This window comes from Buteo buteo, chromosome 1, assembly GCF_964188355.1.
Source record: "Buteo buteo chromosome 1, bButBut1.hap1.1, whole genome shotgun sequence".
Lineage (NCBI taxonomy): Eukaryota > Metazoa > Chordata > Aves > Accipitriformes > Accipitridae > Buteo > Buteo buteo.
The window spans coordinates 84,738,019-84,759,067 of record NC_134171.1 but is presented as its reverse complement, the minus strand read 5'-3'; the positions used below and the strand labels follow the sequence as shown (position 1 = coordinate 84,759,067).

Below are 21,049 nucleotides of genomic sequence, written 5' to 3'. Positions count from 1 at the left end.
AAATTGGCTTTCTGGATGTCTGAGGTTTGAACTGTACTGGCAATACCAAGTTGCCTCTAATGAATTCATGTAATTAGAATGTGAGCACAGGTCTCCAGCTGGTCATTTTGTAGTTATGCTTTTGAAGAGTACTTCTCTGTCTCTTAATTCATGAAATGATTCATGAAAGAACGGTAATGAAGTAGAGCAAATAATCTTCATAGCGTACATGCCCCTTTCACAGCACCAAATGCGCAAGGAGTTTAGGTTTTTGGAGGAGGAAGAGGTACCACAAATGCCAGCTTTCCCTTTCAAATGAAGGATGATTGCAGAGGTGACGCTTTGGTTGCATATAACTGTTCAAAACTCCTTGCACTGGCTCAAGGCTCCTGCCGTGGGGTGTGCAGGTACCGTTCCTGATGCTCTCTGTCCCACACGCACCTAAGTTTTAATGCAGGTGGATGCACAGGAACTGCAAGCTGAGCAAATGCCACTTCTAGAAACGTTACAGTGTGCAGACATTTAGGCTGGAAAATAGATGATTAGTGGGTATCGTGTATAATGCTCTTGCTGTGTCTTCTGTGTCCTTAGATAAAGTGGACTGGTGTCACAGCGGAATGGGGAGCCACATGATCCACAGGCCCATGTCTGATCCAGGGGTGTTCTCGCACCAAGCCATGGAGAGAGACAGCACGGGAATCGTAACGCCTTCCGGTACATTCCATCAGCCCGTTCCTGCAGGATACATGGACTTCCCAAAAGTTGGGGTAATGACCTTCTTGGACTTGATATGCGCGGTACGCTCGATTGCGGTGTCAGTGCGTGGGGCAGGTGAACAACGCGGGGATATCGTTCACTGTGCTGTTGAGTGTGTAAGATAAAACGCTGACTAGCCCTCACGGTATTGCAGAAGCTTAGATGTAATAAAAAATAACTTGTCCCACATAGGAAAGTTTTTCTTAAATGCAGGCGTTTCATTACTGCTTTCAGACTGAGAATTTCTTTAACACGACTCACCTTTTGTCATTCTCTGTGTGCAGTAGTAGCAGTGTTTATGAATACATACTTACTCTTGCTTTTTCCTCCCCTTAAGGGTATGCCTTTTTCTGTGTATGGGAATGCAATGATTCCTCCTGTAGCCCCCATCACAGATGGTACTGGAGGCCCTATATTTAATGGGCCTCATGCTGCTGACCCATCTTGGAACTCGCTGATAAAGATGGTTTCAAATTCCACGGAAAATAACGGGCCTCAGACGGTAATTTTTCAATTTTTATGTTTGCAGTTTTGTTTCAACTTCAGAAACAGTGCGGTGAAGATAAGATCGTAGCGGTTAGAAAGTATGAAAATGCTGTTAGGAAGTATGAAAGCACAGTGTAGCGTCTCTTCTTTTTGCTCGTGTCTCTAAGGAGCTGATGCAGCCCCCTTATTCGCTGCAGCCCTGAGCGCTGTATGTGCTTGCTTACACCTTCTAAACATTAGTCATCACTCCAAAAATAAGTGTAAGTTGTCCGGAGAAAAAACGAGCATCGCTAAGTTAATGCAGTTCAAAGGAGTGTGCTGTTGTTACTTCTGTCAATATACTTGTGCTTGAGAATTGGGAAGCTTGCTTCCAGCTGAGCTTAGAGAAGCTGCCTATTTAATCAAAGTTAATTACTGCAGATCAGCTTTTCTGATGATGTGTGGTAGGCAAGTCTGGATAGAAAAGATAGTTTTACACTGTATATTTTACTCAAAATGATCGTGATTTCTGTCTGTGCAGTTCTGCATTTGGGAAAACACAATCAATTTGCTTTTGTGAGAAAAGCCATTTATTTGCTGTTATGTAAGCTATCCCTTCCCAAAAAGGGAAAGCGGCAATAGGTCTAAAGGACTGATGGCTGGGCACTGAAAGGTATGATGTCTTCAGTGTGGGTTAGGAGTTCAGGTAGGAAGGGAGTAAGTAGCTCTTCTGTCTGCTGCTCTGATCTTGCCTGGCTTATAGGCTTGTGCACTGAATACAATCCAGGTATAGGGATTATGTTGCCCTAACCCTCTTGTTCGTACTCAGCCAGAAACTAATATTACAATGGATCATTGGTAGCTCTTGTTACATTACATCCTGTGTTTATTTTTAATTATACACTGAGCTGTGTTAGACTGTTATTGAATAAAGATGTTTCGGGACTTAATTTGCTTGGGAATAGTCCAAGCTGCAAACAGCAGGTCCTGGCTCTGGCAGAGCGTAGGTGTGCAGAAGAAGAGGCGGTCTGTTGTTTAGCCACAGTTCACATATTGCTCTGAAGCGGCTCCTGACCGTTACGAGGCGACTTCTGGTTTAATAAGAAAACTTTGTCCCTAAAGAAGGCTTTACTTTATTATACTTGGGTTTCCCCAGAGATGAGGGTGTTGGTATGCACTGGGGGAAAATAATTCAGGGTGCCAGAAATCAAGTTCTTGATTGTCTGAACTTCATAAGGAAAAGAGGAGGTAGTCTTTTCTTTTCCTCTGAAAGCTGGAGGTCTTCAGGCGCTGTCCTTGCAAATAATTTTGCACATACAGAGTCCTGGTAATTCTCCTTGACAGCTGACCTGGCATGTTTAGAGGGAGTCCTTATTTCCCTGGGTCTCAAGGGATACATTTTCTCCCCTGGAACAGTAAAATACATGTTACGTTAGTGTTGCTGCCATGGAGGAACTACTGGGCATAAATAAATAGCATTGATTTCTTTCTTTGGTTGTGCTGTGATGGAAAGTGGTCAGGCTGGGTTGAACATATTTTTTTGCACTAAGTAGAAGGGAAGAGTAAGATGGACACTTGGGCCAAGGGGAAAAGGTACAGGCAGAAAGATTAAAACACCATTTCCCTCTTTTCTCACTGGAATTACAGCAGGATGAAACAAGTGCTGAAAGGAGCTCATTGTAGTTTGATGGTGGATTGCTGTGTTGTCTGATGTTGGGCTTTACTTGGGTGCAGTGAAAACCATAAGCACTGCAGCGTAATTTTTGACTTCTGAACTGTTCTGAGCAGCCCCAAAGCATGGTGTTAAATGAAGCTTTCTCTTTCAGGTGTGGACTGGAACTTGGACACCTCACATGAACAGTGTGCATATGAACCAGCTTGGCTGAGTGGGATCAACTTGCTAGCCTTGAGATTCCTTTTTTGCAGAGGAAACCACAAATGGCAGAAACAGTTTATGTGCTCCCAGATCATTCTACTGATGTGCTTGACTGAAGTGTGTAGGCTTTTTGCAGAAGAACTTACTAACTGACCTTTTTCTGTGAACATTGTGACCGCCCATTCCCCACCATCATACGTTTCAACTTAGTTAGCCTTTATTCTTTCCTTTCCTTTTTTTTTTTCTTTTTTTTTTTTTGACATAACTTTCTGTTGAAGCTGTTCTTTGGCTGGTTGGTTTTAGTACTGTAAACTGCTTCTGAGCAAACACAGAAATTTAGCAAAATTATGTAAACTTGATCCTGAAGTTTTAGAATGGCAAATAAATGTACAATTGTTTACATAACAAATGGCTAAGCAGAAAGTAAATTTCAATATGTCAGTATAGAGGCTCTACTTTATGTAGACTTAAATTAATGTGAGATATGTACCTTCATATTCAGAAATCTGGATGTTTCCTTCATACATTAAACTATTAATAAGCATAACTTTTCTACTTGTGTAATTTAAGTACCTTATAAAAAAAAAATGGGCATTATCGGAGGGCTTCTTCCAAATGTGTGTTGGATTTTTTTTGATAAGGCATACATTAGTAGTAACAAGATACTAAGGGTTTTCATTTTCCTTCCATGAAAGGCTTTTCAGCAAAAAGCACCTGAGAAAACAGCCTTTTGGCACATTCAGACTCATCTCCACATTGAGCTCCCCTGCTTGCCCGGTAAACAGGGGAAATGTATCACGCTGCAGCATCTATTAAAAATTATTCTTACAGTTGGGTTGATGCAGCAAGGTCTGTTCTGTTTCACTAGTGCTCCCAGAGCTTCTGTTCCTGTGGTCCCTTCCCTTGCCTCCAAGTGTCATTTCAGAACATACATCCTTGGTGTGCGTTAGTTCAAGAATGAGAGTTTTGGAGCTTTAGCAGAGCTTCACTGATGAAAACCGGCTTTAAAGGAAGGCTTATTTCAGAGTAAGTGGCTTGGTTCTAGTAGATGATGTCTTGCTTCAGACTGGGTCACCGCCCTGTGTAGGTTTATTTGGAAAAGTCCAAGTGAGAATTTCCTTACAGTCGTTGTCAAGAGCTGCCACCTTCTTCGCTCACAGTTGCTTGGAACGAGGAGGAGTACCGGGAGGCAAAGTCTCAGGGGTCCTGTGAGGCAAGACTCGGTCAGCAGTGACAAACAGGTCCAGTCAGGATCCCCGTACAGTTTGTGTACATATGGTTTAAAGTCGATCTACGAGTGGAATGTATTTTTGTGCAGGACAAGCGAGGGCCAGCGTGATCTGTTGCTGGTTTCTCTGCATAGAGGAAGGCTGAAGGAAAGCTTGTTTTTTCCTTGCCGTGTCACTTGGTGTCAATCCTTCTGTTCTAGGTTGCTATCCTGAGAGATACAATCTGGGAAAGAAATATCCCAGATGAGTTAAATGGGGTGCTTGTGAGGCTGGAATTTAAGAAGTGCTGTTTTGTATTTATTATGGTACTCCTTTGGAAGCCAGAAGAAGAACCCACTTGTCCAAAGAAACCTGCTGCCTCTTAAATATTGTGGTATTGCTGAGGTCTCCAGAAGGCTTGTGCATACCACTGTCCATATACATGCCCTTAGGTGATGCTCTAAATAAAAGTAAGCTCCTTTCTCCAGCTGTCTGATCCCCTGAAATAGTTTGTGTAAAGAATTGGTGGTGGCAAAACGGGTACCAAACTGAAAAACTGCTGAGAAAAACGACTGATATTCTGTTTCAGCACCTTACTGTGAGTGAGGAATAGTGCCCTTCTAGTCTTCTGTATCACCTTTGGCCCTCTACTAGAATTTTTTGCTTCACGTTTCAGTGCTCTTTGGGATTGTTTGCACTCTTATTTGGAAATAATCCTACTGCAAAGTACTGCTCGGTATTTATTACAGCCGTGGATGCTGTGGGTCAAAAGAACAAGAGTGTCTGAGGGTTGTGGTTTCCTGCCTGTGTTTTGTTGACTTGAAATATCAAGCTGTGGCCCCTGGAGCGTAGAACGGATGCTGCCTTTGTGGCATTCGCCTTGTTTCATGAAATCCTGGGGCTTTTTGGAAGTCTGTACCAGGAACAGTGGGCTTTTTTTTTTTTTTTTCTTGGATACTTTTTTTTTTTTTAATACTTGAAATGTAAAGGCTTTGATTTGACCAATAAAGAAAGAACATACTGTGTTGGGACCTGGCAGCTCGTCTTTATTTAAGAAAAGGGATTGAAACCACGTTGAGAGATGGGTGCTTGGGTTGTGGCAGATCCCTAAGGCTGAAGGAGAAATGAACGAGGCGCAGCCCTCTCTCTTCACCACGGGCTTTCTTTACCTCTCCTTGCCCTGCAGGAAGGAGGTAAGCACCCACTCTTCGCACCCGCCCTTGGGCCTCCTCATCAGCGAGGATTAATTATCGGCGGCCCGCAGGGCGGCTTCCCGCCCTTCCTCCTGCCCTCAGTCAACATGGCGGGCGGCGTCAGGGAGGCCGGCGCATGCGCGGCGGGGCCCCGCCCCCTCCTGGAAAGAGGCGTTCGCCATGTGGCGGCTGGCGCGGGCGGGCGCCGCTCGCGCGGCGGGCGGGCGGTTAACGGTCGCGGCGGTAACGGCAGCAACGGCAACGGCGGGACCGAGCGGCGGCTGGTACGAGCGGCTGGCGCAGTCGGTGCCGGTGCGCTGGGCGGAGGAGGGGTTGGTGGCGTTGCAGGAGGCCGCCGGGCTGCCGTGGTGGGCCGCCATCGTCTGCGGCGCAGGCCTGCTCCGCACCGCCGTCACTTTGCCGCTGGCCGCGCACCAGAGCCGCCTCCTGGCCAAGGTGGGTTGCCGGCCGCCGAGTCTTTGCGTCCTGAGGGCGGCCCTGCGGGGGATCGCCCTGGTTGCGTGAGGGAGGAGGGACCGAGGGGCACGGCCGGCGGCCCTGCGGGGCGCTCTGGGCGGGCTTGCGCCTGGGCTTCGCGGCGGGCGGGGCGGGAATCCTGGTGAGAGCCGGGTTTCGCAACCAAAGCGGGGGGACTTTTCCACAAAACCGCTCTAGCGGGGTCCTGGCCGCAGTCGTCGTCGTCCCCCCCCCCCCCTTTATTCGGGGGGGTCCGCTTGTGCTGCCTATTGACCTCGCGTGGCGGAGGGCGCCGCAGCGGGTGGGAGGTTTTTCGGTGGTTGGTCCTTCCTTGGACACGCGAAGTCTAAGTAAAACTGAAAAAAAAAATGGGAACGTGCATCTTCTTCACGGTCACTACACGAAGATGGAGTTGGTTTAGTGCAAGAGTCAGGCGGCACGTGCAAAGTACTTTCTGCGATTTGCTGTGTTAACTTAAGCAAAGCTTTTGCTAAAGCTTGTCCCGTCAAAGCTTGAGGTAAACTACCCTTCAGCAATTTGTAAATATCTGCTTTTCCTCAGAAGCGAGGAAAACGGTCGAAGTTACTAAAGAGGTCATACGCTGTGCCTACAGCGGTAAAGGAGCCTTTGCAGTGCCGCGGTATGAAGTAGGGTGTTTCCCCTTTTCTGTACTGTTTTTTTACCACCTAAGGAGGACAGTAGGGGGGTGCTGCACAGCTGCCAGGATTCAAGCCTGATTAGGAATCAATTCCATCTTTGTTCTTCACCTGTGTAGAGGTCAGATGGGTAAATGGAGGTGTGGTTTTGGGACAAGGTTCTTAAGTGGCCGTTGTTCAGAGTGTTATTGCAGAAGCAGCATAATTTAATTCTTTTATTGCAGCGTGTTTGGGGTGGGGGATTTTTTGTTTGGTTTCTTTGTTTTGTTTTTTTTTAGGGGCGCTTGTTCATTTTTCCTTTTCTTTTGATTGTAGAAGTGAATATCGTATTGTAGTATTGTGTAATAGGATCTCTTCTTACTTCTCAGGATAGTGACTTTGGCAACTGCGAAGTTGTGTGTCCTGCTGGGCTTTAAATTTTTTTCAAGTGGCGTTAAAGGGTTTTTTTGTTTAGTAAAGTAGGTGGTTCCAGTTCCCTAACTAAGACAAAAAGATGCTTATTGGGAACAAAATATAAAATCCAATTCTGTATTTATTTCATTTAGCAACAAGATGGTGTCTTTGATTGTTACTGTAAATACTTCTCAATAATTCTTTCACCTGTTTATTTTGCTTAAAGATGAAAGGCATTCATAGATGTGTGCCTTGTCCTTCACACTCATTTTTAATGTGCTTACAGTATCAGGTGGGGAGAGGAAGTGGTTGTTACACGTAACCGCGCATAAACTTTTTTCCTTTTCTTTAGCTAGTTGGAAAATTTGCAACCTGAGATTAAAAAACTAGCTGAGCATCTTCGCTATGAAGTTTCCGTTCGTCGAAAGCAACTGGGTTGGTCTGAAAAGGTGGCCAGGTAAGATGGCAATGGCATATACCTTATAAATCCATTGTGGGTTTTGGGGTAGCAGCAGGGAAAGTCCTACAAACAACGATCTTGCAAAAACATTCTGCCATTGTCCAAAGCTTCGATTTTCTTACCGCTTCGATGACTTATTTGTGTTTCTTATATTGCCTGTCAGAGTATATCTGTCTTAAAGCTCTGAACTTGTGATAGGCTTATGATTACAGGGCCAAATGCAGGATTGTTTTTGTTGTCTTTACTTGTAGCTCATGGTTCTTCAGCTATTGTGGTATCTAAATATTGCTGGAACTTGAGGCTTGAATGGTGGTGGTCCCGTTCATTTGTTAGCACCCCGCGCAGTAGCACCGCACCCCGTGCAGTAGCAGTGTATCTAAGTTGGGTTACTGAGGATCACGTAACTGGCTGATTGCCGCTGTATTGAGAAAGTTATACCCTAGTTCAGACAAAAAGCACTGTGAAATAAAATATCAGACAAGTTACTGGCAGCTGCCGATGACAAAGGGAAATTCAGTTGTGAAAAGGTGCTTAGAGCAACAGGGGTAAAAGTTGTGAGGAAAAGGGGTTGGCAACGAGAGAGGCACGTTTGAAGGGGAAGGACTTTCAGGTTTTCCAGAGTTGCACCTAAAGAAGCCAATTTGACATGCACAGCCTGTAGAATTGTTATTTGAGAATTTGAGAAGTTACTCTGTAACAGGTATTGTGAGAGGACTTTTTTTTTTTTTCTTTCTAAAAGGTTCCACTTTAAGAAAAACCTACGGAGGATTATTACAGAACTGTACATTCGAGACAACTGCCATCCCTTCAAAGCCACTTTACTGGTGTGGGTACAGATTCCAATGTGGATTTGCGTGTCCCTCGCTTTGCGCAACTGCAGTGTTGGTGCCACGGACTCAGGAGGTGATTAATCTGAACAGACACACTCTTAACAGTCATTTTTCAATCAGTTACAGTTTTTGCAGATGCTTCATTGGTTAAAGAACACAGTCTCCCGACTGATACATAAAACTACTTCACTATTAAGCTTTTAAACTTAATATAGATTAAGCATATTTAAATGGCTGATAAGAATAAAAATGAATTTCAAAGACTTTGATTAGGTACATTGTACATGTTGTACTACATTAAACCGCCGTTCATGTAAACAAAGAACTCGCATCTGGACCACAGCTGTACGTTTCTTTGGTTGAACTCTTCCAGCAGGTATTCGCAGCGTCTAGAACATCACTGATATCTACTTACACGCTTTTGCTTTTTGTGATACTGTTGTGAGCTTTGTGGGATGCCTCTTTAAAAGCAGTACCAGGGCCTGAGCTCTGGGAACAATGTGGGGCATTTTGTTAGGCTGTGTGAGCGTGTAATTATTTTGTGGTCTTCTGAAGACAGGGTTACTAGGAAAAAAAAAATTGTCTTGGGATTTTTCTGTTTCACAAGATAAACTTGTTTAGCAAGTAATATAACCCATGCCATAGCACAATCACTATTAATCTGTATTTTTTTCTTCCATGTGAAATTTCACATGAAGGACTATAGGCAAGGTGAATGTGTGGGGGTTTTTTAAATAAAAATACTGGTATTTTCATTTTTTTAGAAAAGCGTTTATAGTTTCTTCTTCTAAGAAAAATATAACAAGTTGTATAGTTTTTAAGAAAACTATTTCAAACCCACAAAATATGTAGTCACTGTAGCCTACTGCATTGCATATTTTTCTCATTGGCTTGTAAAATGGTTGTGGAGATCAAGCTAGTTGTCATCACAGGTTTACCTGAATCGGTAGCTGTCATGAACTAAGCTGGACCTCAGCTTGCATCTCCCACCATTTTTTATTTGTACTGATACCAGGCTGCCTTGTCATGCGATCTGTTAAACCAGATATTTCTGTTTTAATAGTAATTATTGTGTAGACAAAATGTACCTAGAAACTTGGATGATTTGATTGTAATACATGGTATGGTTCTGTTTAACTTGAGGTAGCAAATCATGCTTAACTCAGTATTTTCTTGTAGTTCAAGAACAGTTTTCAGCAGGCGGAGCATTATGGTTTACAGACCTCACGGCACCAGATTCTACATGGATTTTGCCAGTTTCGCTTGGGCTCATGAATTTGCTGATAGTGGAGGTATGTTGGTGGAATAAATAGGATGATTGCAGAAGGGTAATTCTTATAGAATTGTAAGACAATATTACCCAGTTGTAGAACATGGTAACATAAGGGTAGTTTCAGATAATCACTGTTTTAAATGCATTGGGGAGAACTGAAAAATAACTTAATGATTCTATGCATTCGAATGGGTGCGTGTCTTGTTTAGAGATGACAAATTCTTATGTGACACATCTCAGATACTTTAATGGCTTTGCTTGAGCATCAGTAAAATTTAGTCTTGACTCTGCTGTTCTTCTTCGAATGACGTTCTGATGAGCTTCCTGGGTGTTAAGCGTCCAAAAGCACATATGGGTTTTCTTGGTTAATTCTACACCCCACTCCCAATTATTTGTTACTGTATGTTGTCAAAACTAACAATATTATGTGTTCTTAATAAATTGAAAAAATTCAGAACTTTTGAAGATTGCTGGGGAGATGAATCAACAGAAACAGAAAAAAGTCTTCATTTCCCATTTTTGGGGGTAATTTAATGGAAATATTTTTCTTCTTGATTTTTCTGTTAGGTGTTCTCATCAAACTCTAACCCTCTGGATTTCATTCTTACTCCATGTTCTTCTATGTCATGTGGACTGACACTGTCTTAGAGAGAAAAAAAAAAAAGTCAGTATGTAACTGTAGACCTGATTCTGCTTTCATTCAGTGATCGATCCACCATGTTTGGTCAGTTTCCCGTTGGCAGCCTTTTCTCAGAGGGCTGTGCTTCAGGCCGAGGTGTTGGAACTTTTGATGTGCAAAAGTGACCGTGTAAAGTTATGTTACCTGGAAATGGTTGTTGGGTACTTTGCTAGGTTGGTGCAGTATTTTCTACAAAGGACTGAACATGTAAAACATCAAACAAGTTGAATGAAAGATTGTAGCAGTATGTTAACTGAAGTGGAAAATGCAAAATGGAAGTAATAGGTGAACAAGAGTGCTGGGTTACAAGAAATCCCACTGTTGCCTTTTTTCTCATTTTAGTCCTTTCAAAGAGAGCTTGTTTACAGCTGCGGGTTTCTCCCCTTTCAGATCTTTGCTTCGCAAAAAATGGAAGTTTCCAGGTTCCAGAAGCTTGCTACAAATTTCTTTCGAGTGGTGTCAGTAGTGATGATTCCTGTTGCTGCAACAGTCCCCTCTGTAAGTACAGAGTCTTAATGGTGCGTCCATGAACCTGTGAGTCTGATACGTTCCTTGTGCGTAAAGAGCAGCCCAAATGCCTGGTGTGTTTAATAGGCCGTGCTCTCTAATACAGTGTGCCCTAAAACAAATAAGATGTTTTGTCTACATATACATTTAAATTCTTAATACATGTAGAATATTTTTGTCCAAGAGGGAAGGATCTGCAAACTTACTGTTTCTAAACATCATTTTTGCAAACTAGGGCTCAGAAGGACGTTCAGAACAGGTTAGCGTCCTTTTTATCATCTCAAAAATGAGAGGAAGACTTTATATAAGGACATACAGACAAGCGTTTGCTAAGTGTTTGCTTACTGTGAGAGGAAAACAGCCTCGTTCTTTGATGAGGAAATTTTCCACAATCTTAAAATGCTTCTCACTTTTACCAGGTGTTCTACTTCTGAATATTTTTGCAGTGGATAGCAAAAACAAAGTATCTAGTTGTTTGGCTTATCAACTCAGTGTCTGAAATACAGAAGTTCGAGCGAGTTTAATATGATTTAATTTATGAACTGTTGTCAAACTTCAGTGTAGATTGACTTTTTTTCTCCAGAAGAGTTGAGAAAGAGTGAAAAACACATTGAAATGGAAGCCATTATTGTTATTGAGAGGAGTGGTTTTAGGTGAGTTATTTTTCTCAATGACTGGGAGTAACCAGTGGCTGTGGTTCGTGAAGAGCTGCCTAAAATTGTAGTGTTCACATTGCATCTAGGGATGCTGAATTCGGTATTTGTCTCGTTGCAGTCCATGGCGTTGTACTGGCTGTCCTCGAGCTTCATGGGACTCTCGCACAACCTGTTGCTGCGTTCTCCGACCTTTCGTCGGCTGTGTTGCATACCAAGGACCAAATCTGACTCAGATACTCCTTACAGGGATATTGTGTCTGCCTTGACTACTAAATATGGTTTTAAGAAATGATGTCGTTTAAACTGTCCGAAGAGCTTTCCCACAAATGTTGCATGGGTAATTAAGTAGTGCTGTCTTATAGAGATGTACTTATTTACTGTAAAATGTTGCGTCTGGAATTATATTTATTTTCCAAATAAAGCATTGACCGTCTGGCCATAAAGAATGATTGTTCAGCACAAATGTATGTTTATTGGGAAGTTTTGTTTCAAGGGTGGTCGTTTTGCAGTTAGAATAGTCCAGTAATACAGGTTTGTCTCCCGAAGTATCGTAAGGAATTGGGCAGATGAATATTGAATAAAACTGTGACTTACCTAGGCTGCCTTCTTGTAGTGAAGCTGATCTGACCTGTGGGCTAGTAAGCAACAAGTTTTAGGGTAAGGGAGAAGGCTAGATGGACTGACGCTGTAGTTACTGGTTTAATTAATTAAGATGGTGCCGCAGATTGATGGGTAGTCAGGTATAGTCATTTAATATCCAGGTGGTTCATGTGATAGTCTTCCTAACAGTTCTGAGAGCTGATTTCCTGTAACTGCAAAGTAAACTAGGTCATTCCCAGTCTCTTGTGCATTAGATTTAGAGTTAGGAGGACAAGTTTCATGTATTGTTTTCTGGTGATCAGCTGTTGAGTGACAACACTCCGCATAGACTAAAACGAGGCAAGTAGCACCTCGAAAAAGAACAAATGATGATTACAAACCAAATACTTCATTCAACTGTGTATCAGATCTCTTTTAATGTAAGTCTTAACGGTCAAGTGCAAATGTTTTATGCCTTAAAGGACCCGTGTTTGCTATTTTTTTCATGTAAACATCAGTGTTATTACATGTAAGCACTTCCTGTAAGGGTATTCAGATTCGCGTCTCACCTTGCTCTGCATACATCTTAAGTCAGCAGACATATGTTGTTGTGAAACTCTGCATGCTCATTGCCCTTTGCACTGAAGTCTGTGCAAGCCCAGTCTTGTAAAAGGTCAAATCGGCATAGAGGGCAAAGCATTGCTTGTACTCTTTGCTCTCAGATGGTTGTCATAGTACAGACCAGGATGATTCATGTTTTAACTGCTAAAGTTAGTGCTCGTTAATCTTTGGTAATAGGAAGTGATTTTTTAAATAACTGGGATCTTTTTGTCATTAGAGAAGACTATATAGCACTGGGAAAGAGAGAAGCAGGTGGATGTAGACAACACTAACAAGCCAATAGTCACTTGCCTTTGTTGTGGTGGGAAGAATCTGTAGTCTTGTTTTATTTCTTTTGTTAGTCTGTTTCCTGACCCCTGAGCAGAAGATGGGGTTGAAGGAGTTTATCAAGGTTTGGTGTGTAGATAGGGCAGGGATGTTGTTTCAGAAAGGTTGTTTGAAACTACATGTTCCTAATTTTCAGTCCTGGTACTGCACTTAAAATTACCTTTTAGTGGATGTATTTCGCTGGGGGCATGCATGATACGTTCTCTCACGCTCGCTTCAGAAGCGTAAAAAAATTCATATAAATTCTATTTTCTTATTGCATTTTATGTGAGTTTAGCGTTGCCATACGATTTCTCAGACTGCAGTCTACCCGTTAGACAGGATTGAATGGCAGCAGCAGCAGTTGGGCTTGGTTTCTCGCTGTAGCGTTACATAGTCTGCTGGTGGCAGGATAATAGCAGGTCAGTATGCTGATCTGGCAGTGATTCTTTGAAGAGTTGGGTCCTGGCAATGGCCTGGTAAGGTGAGGAGGTGGAAGTGAAATCCTATGTTTTCCTGAGGTGCCTGGTTGTAGGATGAGAGCAACTGTCTGCTGGGCTGTATTAGCAAGACCGTAGCCAGGAGGTGAAGGGAAGTTGCTATTGGCAGTTCTTGAGGCTGCATCTGGATGCTCTGTCTAGTTCTGGGCTCCCCAGTACAACACATGAATGTACTGGTGCGGATCCAATGGAAGGCTGCTGAGACAGACCGGAGGCTGGAGCCCATGATGTGCTGAGAAAACTGGGTTTTTGTTCAGCCCCTGAAGAGATGGCCTTGCAAAGAGAGAGGGGAGATTTATTGCTGTCTACCAGCAGTTAGTGGGAAGCAGCAAAGGAGATGAAGCCAAACTCGGCTTGGAAGCGCACAGAGGAAGGATAAGAGGCAACGGCAATGAGTTGGAAGACAAAACCTTTCATAATTGATATGAAAACATGTTTTTTACCTTGAGGATGGTCCAACACCTGGTTTCCTGGATGAATTGTAGGATCTGTGTCATCAGAGGTACTTGAAATGCCAACTGGACGAGGCCAGCTGAGGAACCTGCTTTAGTGGGCCTGCACTGAGCAGGGGGTTGGTCTCGAGACCTCCGGAATTCCTTTTCCAGCTGCAAGGTTCTGTGATTGTATTAGTGTCTTATCTGGAGAAAGACCACAAATTCTTTAAAAAAAACCACCTTTTTTAAGCATACAAATGGGAGCACTTTCGGTATTATGGATGGTGCATTGCCAGTTGCTGTATAGGTCAAGAAGAGAAGGCAGTTTGCTGTCCTGTCTGGGTAATGCTGAGTTTCTGGCAGCATCCCATCCTAAGAAGCAACTGTGTCACATCAGGAGCTCAGTGATCCTTTTGTCTACCTATTTCTTCTTACGAATCACCGAGTTGCTCATTTTCTTCCACTTGTATGTACAGTTTGTTAAATAATACACTGCCTTACATTCTATAATCTTTAGAGAGGACCAGCAATTGAAATTTTAAGTTGTGCTGTTCGAAAATACATAGTTTTGAATTCTAACTGTTTCTCAATATTGGACTACTATTTCCTTAAGACTAATGAATGGCAAACTTGCTACTCTGTAGTAAGGTTTCTTTCCCCAAAAGATGTTTCCTTCCCTTTTGAGATTTCTGTTAGAAGTTGTAGTCTCATTTGCAAACATGTATGCAGTTCTCGAAGTACAGGAAAATAGGTTGGTTATTAGAGTAAGGAGGTGCCTGTGCAAGATTTTGAATCTTGGTATTTGAACTTGTGTTTTTTCTTTAGTGTTGTAGAATGACTGGCTTCACAGTGTTGATACCAGCTCTGGCTGCATGGGAAAGCGAGGCAATGAAGCTCAGTGAGATACAGTGCTCTTGATGTGGCTCACAGAATTATAGAAAGAGTGACTTGGTATTCTTTCTCATCTTAAATAGCACAGCAGGATTTACTGAGGCAGGTGGTGGTTATTTTTTTTTCCTGAATGTTCAGGTGCTAAGGTTAGCAGTTGATAAATACACCACAAAATAATCAGAGTTAATAAAAACTCGAAAGTGTATACAGAAGGGCTATAAGGTGTTAGACTTAATGGGAACTGGCCACAGATAAATGTATTCAGAGTTAACGTAAGGGTAAGAAAGGTCTGGAATGCTTTCAAATGAAAAAAAAAAAAAAATCTACTAAACTAAAGCCAAACTCAAAACTGTTAGGACTAATAGGAAAGTGCTCAGGAGGTGAGTTACTCCACTCTTGTGTTTTACTTGTTTCCTGCATTTTCTTCTTAAGTACCTGTTTCTGGGTGTTGTTAGTGGCACTGAGTGGGGGGAGGACAGGACACAATTCGGGTAAAGCTAGAGCCATTTGTGACAATTTTGGCATGGATACCTGGTAACTTGTGCCACGCTTGTGGATTTGCAAGTTGGAATTCTGCATGATGATTCTGACCGTCTCCGGTGCTCTCTGTGACGGGTTAGTCACTTTTGTCTCATTTACTGCGTCAGTTAAGTTGCCAAGAGCATGTAATCAAATATAGAAAATACTTTCATTTGTTGGGCTGAACTTCTGAGTTTGGAAAATACTAATGAACTGTTACTGACAAAGTGTTTTTTGTCCTTGCTCCTTACTTTGATAAGTAGTCATAGAGTCTGACAGATGAGGCTGGCATGGAAATTTGTCTCACTTTTGCATCCTTGATACCCCGTCTACGTGGTAGAAGTCCAGGAAGACTGAAGCTGGAGCAGTGTGCTCCTGAAGGACTGCAGCCCGTGGAAGGGACCCACGCCGGAGCAGTTCATGAAGAACTGCAGCCTGTGGGAAGGGCCCACGTTGGAGAAGTTCATGGAGGACTGTCTCCCATGGGAGGGACCCCACGCTGGAGCAGGGGAAGAGTGTGATGAGTCCTGCCCCTGAGGAGGATGAAGCGGCAGAAATAACGTGTGATGAACTGACCGTAACCCCCATTCCCCATCCCTCTGCGCCGCTGTGGGGGGTAGGTACAGGATGCGGGAGTGAAGTTGTGCCCGGGAAGAAGGGTGGAGTGGAGAGAAGGTGTTTTGAGATTTGATTTTGTTTCTCATTACTCTACTCTGGTTGATTGGCAATAAATTGAGTTAATTTTCCCCAAGTCGAGTCTGTTTTGCCCATGACGGTAATTGGTGGGTGATCTCTCTCTGTCCTTATCTCTACCCATGAACCTTTTATTATATTTTCTCTCCCCTGTCCAGCTGAGATGGGGGCAGTGATAGAACAGCTTTGGTGGGCACCTGGCATCCAGCCAGGGTCAAGCCACCATAGGTTAGGATTGATTTCTTGTGATTGGTACAGAGATCAGGAATGTAAAAAGGTAGGGGAGACCCTCCTGTTGAGTCACAGGTTCAGCAAAGACACCCTTGCTTTCTGAACTCCTGTTGGAGTATAGGGGCAGCTGGACCGACTCCTAGTCCCTGACTTGGTCAATGGTTTATATCTAAAGGGATTATGAGTATAATAGCAGCCTGAGATTCATTCATAGTTGAATGAAGTTCATGGCAGTGACTTCTGTATAGATTTGAAAAGCAATATTTGTAATACACTTGCTATAGAGTATTCAGGTTAGTACACATGCACGTGCACAAAGACACTAAGAGATATGCTTGCTTAGGCAAGTGAAAGAGGTATACCTGTTAAAAATTCCCCTCAAGTTCAGTGAAAATATTCACATGAAATGCTTTGGCATCTTTCTCAACAGGTGAAGGGTCAAGCCTCGAGGAGCAGAGAGTATCAGCCCAAGTCTTGTCGTCTTTTGGCGACAGATCTCCAATCTTTGCAAACCGAAGAGTTAGCGAGCTCTCAGAGGCATCCCGCTTGGAGGGAGGTGCTGGTTGTAGCCCGCTGCAGTCCAGGAGAGCTCAGAGGGCCTCCCTTAGTACTGCTGTTTATAGGTTTGGGAGATGATTTGCTTTAGTCATTAGTAAATTACTGGGATTCCAGTAGCACTGGTACCGTTTCACATGAGTTACGATTCAGATAAGGACGGCTCCAAGGCTGTCAGACAATGACTTAAGGTTCCGATATGGAATGTTCCAAGGCTGTGAAGAGAGGATTGAGATAACGTCCCAAGGTTGTCAAGAAACGACTAATTATCCCTACTCCCGTCCACAGCCTCTGCCAGGCAACAGGAGCTCTTGGTATGGTCGGTGCAGCTCCCTGTCTTAGCTGTGCAAGAGGTCCTGGTACGGTCAAGGGCGTGTAACTGTCCAAATCATTGTAGTCATGCCAAGGCCTAGTGAGGCTTCCTGAGTTCGTAGGTCAGCCCAGAGAGGGGGAAGAAACGCACCACCGCAGGGGCGAAACTGTTTAACCATTCACCACTGGGCTTTGAGAAAGACACTGTTCTGGAGTTCTTTGGCCAAGGAATTTCAAATTGGCCAACGTCTGGTGAAATACGTGCAAGGCATACAGGATTTGATTATATTTTTCATGGGATAGATACTACCACAAATGAAAGTGCTGTTCTTCAGAAACACAAAATATAACAGAGATGCTATGATACGTTACTGTGGAGACCACAGCACAGCTCCAGGTTCATACAACTGACTTAACGCAAAGAGTTTTATAAATAGTACTGTGTTCCTTGGAAATGTCAGGTAGGGGTGCTTAGTTTTAACATACCTGTTGCAAAGATAAGAATTTGGGTTTCCTTGGCAATTCAGGAAAGCAATTATACTTCTAATTTAAGAGATATTATAAGAGTAATTTTATTTCCTTTGAGATGTGTCTCAGAGGGGGTGCTAGTTTGAGTGAAGTGGATCCCAGAGATGAATTTTGTAGGGTTCTGAGTTTTGGTTATCTGCACGTCCCTAAGTTTCCTGGGAGCAAGTAAACTCTGCCATGTATCTTGTTTTGGCTGTTCCAGATACTGAGGTGATAAAATTCCGTCTTGTCAAATTTAGCTGCATTCGGAGTAAAGTTTCTAGCTTTTGTTGGAGTTTAGTGTTCTGTGTATGCAAAATAAGAGGTGCACCTGTATATTTGGGGGGGGAGAAAAAGCAGGAACTCTGTTGGTTAAATGGAAATTTTTGATAGGGTTACAAGTTGACAATTCATACAGTTATTTCCTGAAATACCCTGGCTCTAAAAATAAGGCTTGTTTTATCGTTATAGAACATGCACAAAAGAACTGTTCCTCATTGTCCATTCCCATTTGCATAGGCTAACATTAGAGAATCCAGGCACTTTCAGCATCTTCTGTTTACTCAGAAATTTAACATTTGTGTATTGCCACTGCTTTATCTTTGTTGGAAATTTTAGTGATTTTGCATAAGATTTATTTTGTAGATGTCCCTCAAATAGAGGGGGAAAGAAAGTGGAGAAAAGGAACATTCTGGGTTTTTTAAATCTTTTTCACTCCCTTCAACTTCTTAGTACGGTGGTATGTATGGAATTTGTCACGAAAGGGAGTGTTGTGAAAAAGAACTGCTTAAGGATGTTCTGCACAGTAGTCTTCCTTTCACTGCCTGGCATAAGGCAGCAAATTGGAATAACTAAGGATGTTTTTGTTTGTGGAACAGATGGAAACAGTGATAATGACAGAACTGATAACTTTTACTAGTATTTTTATTTCTGAATTATGTAGCTGTTGTCCAGGCACAATGCAAGTTAGCATGATGCTTCAGTCCTAAATATAGGCTATAGTTCCTCATGTCTAGCCACATCCTCACATTACAGTAGCTGCTGTAACTCATTTTATATTGTGCCAATGGAATAAGTGTCTTAACCTTTCATTTATTGCTGGAGTAGACAGTGACTCAGATCTCAAAAATTTCTACATTTGATTAAATGAATGGTATCTGTCAAAATACTCCCTAATAATAAGTATTCTGTAAAATAAAAAACAAGTTTCTAATTTATGTGTAGTTTCTGAACTTCAGTTGGTAGATCCTGCTCCACAAATTCTTTAAATACTTTCAGTACAATCAGAAGCACTGGAATTTCTAAATTGTTTTTCCTATCATTGCTGAAAAAAACACCCAAAAAGTAGAAATAAGTGCCATAAACCCCACGAATCTCTTGGAACATGAAGCTGACCTTTAAACAGTGGCAGAAATAAGTAAAATTCAGTAACTGTTTCTACTGTGCCATACTTGATGAAAAAATCTGAAAAAGGGATTATGAAATAACATCCCAAGCACGAAAGAAGATTTATGGATTTCAGCCACAAAACTGTCTGAAAGCTGTTGAAGAAAAAAGACGGGACAAATTGTAAAATAATCTATTAGACAGGAAGTAAGTGTTCCACCCAGGGTTGAAGAAATTCATGTGCCTCAGACATACTTAAGTGTTGTCTGAGAGCTGATACCACAAGATACCACAAGGCCTTAGCAAGAGGGCAAGAGACCACAAGGCTAGAAAGGGGCAAAACATGCTCTTTTTTTTGATAGACAGTATATATACTTTCAGACATACATGTATACATCCCCACCCCCCCCTGCCCCGCAATCTTTCTTTTAGCCTTTCTCCACAGTTCTGTGATTTCAGGAAAAAAGTTTATGTTTGCTGATAATTTTCAGATTAAAAGCAAGCAGAACTTGGAACTCAAGTAAGAAAGTATTACCTCTGTCAAAGTGCACTTTTTTCAGATTCTTTTTGAGTTAAAAGTATCACTGAGTGCTGAACAATCTTGCTTAGATCCTTAAAGCAAGCCATAATTTGTCTTTCAACATCATGAGTCAAACAAAGAAAATAGTGTTGTTCCATGTAGTTTGTTTCTGGTTCTCTATTAAGTGGTACTGTAATGCTTCTCTGTAGCTGTAAGGGCTACATGCTGACTGACCTAAAACAAGACCTGAGCTTCTCATGTAGATTAGCGAGTCACAAGTAGGCAGCCTTGCTTTGCAGGCACGAGTTGTTTAAATGGATAAGGGCAGAAGCGAGCTTGTAGCACTTAATGGTTTATTAATATTAAAACATGACATACGCAGTGTGTGGAATAGGTGTGTGGCACTGCAAGACTGAACATAACCTTTTATTTTGTTGCTTGCTTGCTTGCTTGTTCCCTTTTTCCCAGAACTCTCTTAACTATGCTTCCAGAAAGTATCTTGAAGCATATCTGAAAACAGTGATAAGCTGTGCTTGTATACCTATCAGGATATTATTCTTTAACTAGTAAGAGAAATGAAATCCAAAACTGGTAACTACATTTTGCATAAATTCCCTAGACTTCATTTCTGTTTAGGGAGAGGGAATGGGAGAATGCTCCTTTTTGTAGGAAATTTTCTCCTAGCTTTTTTTTCTAGGCGTTCAAATTAGCGCTAGTTAATCATATGTTATCCATATGTCTTTGATCCTCCTTTCCCCCCTTTAATTTATAAATGCATATTTTTCTCTATTTTTTTCTTGAATGGAAGTTCTTTAATTGTGTAGATTAATATGGAGATGCATTGTGGATTTTTTAAGTTTTGTTGCGAGTATATGTCCTCCTTACCCTGAAAACTGCAATGTTTCTGGATTTAGAGCACTATGATTTTAAAATAGTTACAGATTTCTGTTCTTTGTGTAAATACTGGGTTTGATTTAGAGCTTTTTTCTTTGTTAAAATGAAGGGTAATGAATTAATTATTTAAGTTTTTAAAACATCTCAAGTTACTTCTTTGATGTAAACTAAATTAAGAAAAAGTTGTGAGCAAAATTTTTAACACAGAATTTGAAGCATTTATTTGAATTGTGGTGGTAGCTTAGTGAAACTCAAGGAGAACTAGTTGTACCATATGCTTACCAATTCTGTTATTTGTATGTGTTAATCTTGCCACTCTTTTCCTGGGTCAGCCACTTAACTGTTTGTTGTGTGATGGAATTGCAGAATCCTGTTTCTCCTGCAGTTGCTTTTTGGCAACTTGGCAAACACATTTAGGCTTTTGAAAGGGTATCAGAAGTCAACTTTCCATAAGAGGGCGTTAATTGATACCACTAACAATGTGTTGCAACATTCTGCCTACTGCATAGATGTGTGCTTATGCAGCTGTAACTTTACAGACAGGGAGAGGGATGGTTTCTACCTAAGAACATCAATTCTGGAGAAAAAGCAAAGTGCAGCTGTCATCATACTAATAATGCTGTGCTTGCACAGATTTGACTGGTGGAGGTCATTTCACTGTCTGGTTATAAATCTCAGAACACCAATGATATC

The 21,049-nt window shown here is 42.1% G+C and overlaps 2 protein-coding genes across 7 annotated transcripts in view; both read left to right on the top strand.

The window, feature by feature from the left end:
* The window catches only part of ANKRD17 (ankyrin repeat domain 17), a 96,631-nt gene extending 93,127 nt beyond the window's left edge, over positions 1 to 3,504 (top strand). For all 6 annotated transcript variants that reach the window (XM_075039386.1, XM_075039379.1, XM_075039362.1 and 3 more), the window contains 3 exons: positions 571 to 746; positions 1,073 to 1,237; positions 3,027 to 3,504. In XM_075039386.1, coding sequence (XP_074895487.1) covers positions 571 to 746; positions 1,073 to 1,237; positions 3,027 to 3,086 — 401 coding nt within the window. In that variant the 3' untranslated portion in view covers positions 3,087 to 3,504. The remainder of the gene's footprint in view (positions 1 to 570; positions 747 to 1,072; positions 1,238 to 3,026) is intronic.
* A 2,122-nt stretch (positions 3,505 to 5,626) lies between these two features.
* COX18 (cytochrome c oxidase assembly factor COX18) lies at positions 5,627 to 14,903 on the top strand. Its single transcript, XM_075039397.1, has 6 exons — positions 5,627 to 5,933; positions 7,360 to 7,460; positions 8,203 to 8,366; positions 9,473 to 9,585; positions 10,636 to 10,743; positions 11,527 to 14,903. The coding sequence occupies exons 1-6, from the start codon at positions 5,658 to 5,660 to the stop codon at positions 11,698 to 11,700; spliced, it is 936 nt and encodes a 311-aa protein (XP_074895498.1). The 5' UTR covers positions 5,627 to 5,657; the 3' UTR covers positions 11,701 to 14,903.
* The last annotated feature ends 6,146 nt before the right edge of the window (positions 14,904 to 21,049 follow it).

Bases quoted from the DNA above. Each gene is read 5' to 3' on its own strand.
- COX18 (XM_075039397.1), top strand. From the start codon at position 5,658: ATGTGGCGGCTGGCGCGGGCGGGCGCCGCTCGCGCGGCGGGCGGGCGG. The intron at 5,934-7,359 runs GTGGGTTGCCGG...TTCTTTAGCTAG, and splicing joins AGAGCCGCCTCCTGGCCAAG to TTGGAAAATTTGCAACCTGA. The intron at 10,744-11,526 runs GTAAGTACAGAG...GTCTCGTTGCAG, and splicing joins TTGCTGCAACAGTCCCCTCT to TCCATGGCGTTGTACTGGCT.